We start from the raw sequence: 5,000 nt of genomic DNA, 5'->3' as shown, positions 1-5,000 counted from the left end.
AAATCCGAACATAGAGGGCCAAGCTGAGATTGAAAAGACATTCACGGGATGTGCACCAATTGAAAAGGAAGATAAGGACATTGTCATAAAAAAAACGTTGAGTATGTATCATGTCCTAAATTGTTTTTGTACCATGTTTTGTCTTTTACTGAAATGCCTTAAAATAAGTTTGCCATAGAGCTATGGGCTAGATGATTGGAGCCTTCATTTTAGGACTTCGTCTGGAAGTCTGTTTTTCAGTTATTTTGCTTGCTAGCGCAAAATGGCGGCAACGTTGGATGTCCTTCAAGTTCTAAAAATGCTTAGTAATTTAGGGAAAAGGTGGCTTTGATGTTCAAAAAGCAACCTTCGATAAATGAAAAAAGTGATTTTCATCGCAATCTAAGTGAAAAATCTACCAGATTATTGAAAATCAAAATGTTATTTATCACTGAAGAACGCCGCGTTTCCTCGTGCTGACCCAGTCATCAAACAAGTGAAATATTGTTCTTACCTCTTCGTATCTTGAACTTGATTTGATTGGGAAGGTTGCAGTCTCGTTCTGAGTGCGATGGAACAAAATCAAGTTAAAAAGTAACAACAGTTGAGAAATTAAAGCTCTATGTTTATTCATTTATGGGTTATCAAGGACACTGGACACCTTTCTCTTCCCGTTTCAGCAACATTAACGACGGAGACGAAGTTTTCAGCAAGCAAAGACGACGCAAACGCTAACGAACTTGTCACTTGGAAATAAACATTTCCACGATCGTAAGTTTTTTGCTATAATTTTCTCTTGTTTGCGTTATGCAACCGCGTCGAAGGGACGTATACAAAACATGGACCCCAGGTCCATGGACCACCCCCGTGGACCTGGTCCATGGACCCCTTCATGGAACCAGTCCATGGACTACCCCTGTGGGCCACCCCTTCGTTTGTACAGTTTCCTGCAGAAAAATCTTTAGACGAGAAAGAGAAGCCATCCTGGCACTTGTCTGGACAATTTGAGCAATAATTATTTTCTCTTACAGAGACATGAAAAATTCCGACAGGAGGCCTCAACGGATTTGAAGCCATGACCTCTGCGATGCCGGTGCAATGCCGCGGTACAAACTGAACTCAGTTGGGAGCATGTCATGTTTTGCATACATTGTCCTCTTAGGGCCTTAGCGTGCCTTTTTGGCCTAGCCTGTTTTATGCCACGCTAGTATGTCTGGACTCAGCCGACCGGTTGGCTCACGGTTGTGTGAGCACCGGACTACTGTGCGAGAGGTCGCAGGTTGATATCAAAACCACGGCGAGACCAACATTCAGGGTCTTTAAATAACAAAAGAACTAGCCCTTCCTGAAAAAAATCTTGAAAAACTCTCCCCTTATTTCGTATAGAAGAGGGAGATCTTTGAATGATGTACTCGTTATGGTTTAAACTTCCTATCTTGACTAATAGAAGTGGTGTTTGGCCTGTCTACGCCTTCAACGTCATGCGAAGTGACTTATGATGACTGACACCCGAGTGTTTACAGACGGAAGTCACTTCTGTCGCTAACCGCTTTCATCCGAGACTATGACTTGCTTTCCTGCTTGTAACTTTACAAAATAAGGGGTGGTCCATAGGGGTAGTCCATGAACCGAGTCCATAAAGGGGTCCATTGACCGGGTTCACAGTGGTGGTCCATTGACCTGGGGTCCGTGTTTTGTATACGTCCGCGTCGACGAGGTAATCTACAATGATTACCTTGATTAGCGGCAACGCAGTTGAAGAAGATATCTAGAAAGTGCGCATTTACGTTGCCGTCAAAGCCTTCAGTCGTACCCCAGAAAAATGAGAAGAAATTATTTAATATAAAATTTAGTTTTCAGTGGCTTCGCCTGTCCTTACGGAAGACTCCTCGTGTTGCAACCACATAACAGTATGCGTGCAACAAAAACGCCAAACATCTGCATATTTAATGAGCCAAAACGTACGTTTATAACTGAACGTTGGAATACATTCCTTCCATCGTTCCCTTCAACTCAGTTAAAGGACCAAATTCAAGGCATTTTGGAAAACGAAAGGACGCCAGAATTTGTTGCATCCTCATAACTTAACTAAGCGTCGTCCAAAGCGGTTTTATTCTTGAACACCTTTTATTTGTCACACTGAAACGATCCGGAGATTGTCGCGAAGTGATTATACCAGCGCGAATTTAAATTTTTAGATGAAATTCTTGTTGCGATGGCCTACTATTTCCTGTTAATAAAAACCTGGGAGAAGGGGTTGACTCTGGAGTTAAAGGTGATCTTATTTTCCAAATAAGAACACCGCGTCTGTGTGCGTCCCTTTGATGGTTTGTGGAATATTGCGAGAGAATAATTAAAGAAACGCAATTAATGTGACAAACCTGAGCACGTCAGAGATGACGACTCTCCGTAGATTCCAAGGTGGATGGAAGGACAAGTGTCCGAAGAGTTGTAGCCTAAGTAAAAAAGTACAACATTTTACCCCTTGCGAATTCCCAATAGATTGTTTGGTGCAAGGGCACTGAACGCGAAGGAAGGAAGATCAAAGGAGGAGAGGATGGAAGAGAGGGGGTATAAATCGATACTTTTACCATCAATGCCTGTCGTCCACATAGAAAACTAAAATTTATATTCTGACAATTCCCTCGTGATGATGTTTGTCCAGTGTTTGTTCATCACAAAGCCATTTTAGAACATGTGCAGATCAAGATCCGTAATCTATGCATTCTTTCCAGGAGTGTAGCAGCTGATCCAACGATTACTCGCCATTGGTTCGCAACCCTTGCAGGAAACCATTCTTTCGCCTATTAACCTGACCGAATGATAATATGAATCCTTATTAAAATCTCAATCATATCTCCATGCTCAAGTACTCCGCTAATGTGGAAGAAGACTGAAGAAGTTTCCGATCACCTGAGAACCTGTTAGCCCTTCAGCTCAAATCAAGTTGAAAATTAAGGAGCTAACGGTTTCCTTTGAAAAAATGTAATCGATGTAACACAATGCGGAAACACCAATAGCTTTTTTTCTTAAACGAAGCTTTTTGCACAAAGAAGTGATCCTATGGAATACCGAATAGATATTTTAATACTGCTACTGACATCAATTTCTTCTTTTTGTGAAAATAATTTGTACTTAGGAATGCAAATAAATCATAATTGGTGTTGTTAATTGGGGAGACTGTAAATCAGATCACATAACATCAAATCAAAGCAGAATGGCGGTTTGAAGACGCACTAAACGATTTAGTTCGTCCAGCTGAAGCATAATACATCTATCGCCCGTCTTTACACTGGACGAATTAAATAACAAACTAAATTAAAGATGCATTCAAATCAATTGCCCAAAGTCTCCCAGACTCATTGAGCAGCTCTCGTATAAAAACGGCCATCAAATCGATTGTTGTTGTTTTTTTATGGGAGGGAAAAACTGGGAACCGAGCAGAGAAACAACAATTTGACGTCGAGTCTTGAAAATCGAGCCCGGGCTTTATAGACCAATTCGGCGAACTCAATGTTGTATCCAATTCAGATCTGTCGGGGTTAAAATTCTTTTTGTGTTGAATTTGCATGACAATGAAGCATTCGATTTAAATGATATGGAAGTACTTGGAACAAAACGTTTTATTCCCAAAAGATTTTAATCGGATACAACATTTAGTTAGCCGAATTGGTCTATTAGTAGAAGGCGAGCGCTATCACCGACGCAAATTTCCCTTTCGTAAACGGTCGTTGCCATTTGAAACGGTCGATGCCATTTATAACGGTCGACTACACACTTCACTTCAAAGAAAATTAAAAGAAACAAACTAAGAAAAAATATTTAAAAAAATTATGATAAAAAAGGAAAAAAAAAAATTTATAAAAGAAAAACTGGAGGAAAAAGAAGAGTCCGAAAATTTCAAGATTCGAACTCGAGTTCTTAGCCCTCACCTTAAACAGAACCCTACCCCGAACCCTAACTCATATGACCAGCGAGACACAACTCCCAGCAACTACAACCTTTTGAGTTGTTAGACCTAATGAGTGTCATTCAGAGCTAAAAAATGGCATCAACCGTCTCAAATGGCAACGACCGTTTTGAGAAATGGCAACGATGCTTTTAAAATGGAACGACCGTTTACGAAAGGGAAATAAGCATCACCGACTTAGTCTCTATGTACATTTCCATTAGTGAACGCGTACATTACCATTTACGTGCATTTTCTCAGGCATACAATTGGCCCTCTGAGAGCTCAGTGAACCTTTGGGGAAAACAAAACTGGACTCTTGCACATCTAGCTGCTATTTTAGTTAAATAATTATGCATTGTGAAGATTGAATACTCTATTTCTTACCAGCACAAAGGTCTGAAAACTCCAGCTGCATACTCTCTCCCTCACCTTCGATAAATCAATATGTCAGCGTAATTAACCCTTTAGACATGCATTGGAATGTTTTAGCAACAATCCTGGACATAAAAGTTTCGAGACTTTTCCGATGGCGCTATGCCCACTCCCCTGTTCCAGCAAAAAAAAACCGTTTATTTTTTCAGAAGGAAAAAACTTTGTGACATTCGGTTTTGACATGTAATATAGTTTAAAATCAATGCCTACCTTCGTACCATATATCAAACGCAATGACCGAATTCCAAATAAAATATTCCAAAAAATATACTTTGCACTAGTAATTCATTCTACTGGTCTTGTTTCATCCCTTTGTTCTTTGTCCCCCTCGGCTTCTTTTTTGTGTTTGTCTTATGTTTAGTGTTTATAGGGGCGGAGTTCGATTTGACAAGCTCGGTCCTCCCTCATTTAAGGCGAACCGTTGTTGTGTGACGGATTCTGAGTCGATATGTCTGGAAGGTATTGCATCTACCGCACTGGAGCCCTGGCCATTTTGTCTTAAAGATAAGAAAGTCTAAGAGTGTTGGTGTCGGGTGAAGAAATTCACATTCAAAATCCGGAGAAAACCTTCGGCCTCGTATGCAAACAACCCGAGGATATATATCTTGGTCACATGGAAGGGAGGCGATTGCGAGCG

The 5,000-nt window shown here is 40.6% G+C and overlaps 1 protein-coding gene across 1 annotated transcript in view; it reads right to left on the bottom strand.

Annotated features, from left to right (window-relative positions):
* Positions 1–5,000, bottom strand: part of LOC138042333 (uncharacterized) — a 46,076-nt gene that overhangs the window by 3,822 nt on the left and 37,254 nt on the right. Inside the window, exons 14-16 of the mRNA XM_068888187.1 lie at positions 4,316–4,360; positions 2,361–2,435; positions 494–541 (exon numbers count right to left, since the gene is read on the bottom strand). Coding sequence (XP_068744288.1) covers positions 494–541; positions 2,361–2,435; positions 4,316–4,360 — 168 coding nt within the window. The remainder of the gene's footprint in view (positions 1–493; positions 542–2,360; positions 2,436–4,315; positions 4,361–5,000) is intronic.

The sequence above is a fragment of the Montipora capricornis genome, chromosome 3 (assembly GCF_036669925.1).
Source record: "Montipora capricornis isolate CH-2021 chromosome 3, ASM3666992v2, whole genome shotgun sequence".
In the NCBI taxonomy this organism is placed as follows: domain Eukaryota; kingdom Metazoa; phylum Cnidaria; class Anthozoa; order Scleractinia; family Acroporidae; genus Montipora; species Montipora capricornis.
Note: the sequence above shows the minus strand (reverse complement) of the source record. Positions and strands in the feature narration are given on the sequence as shown.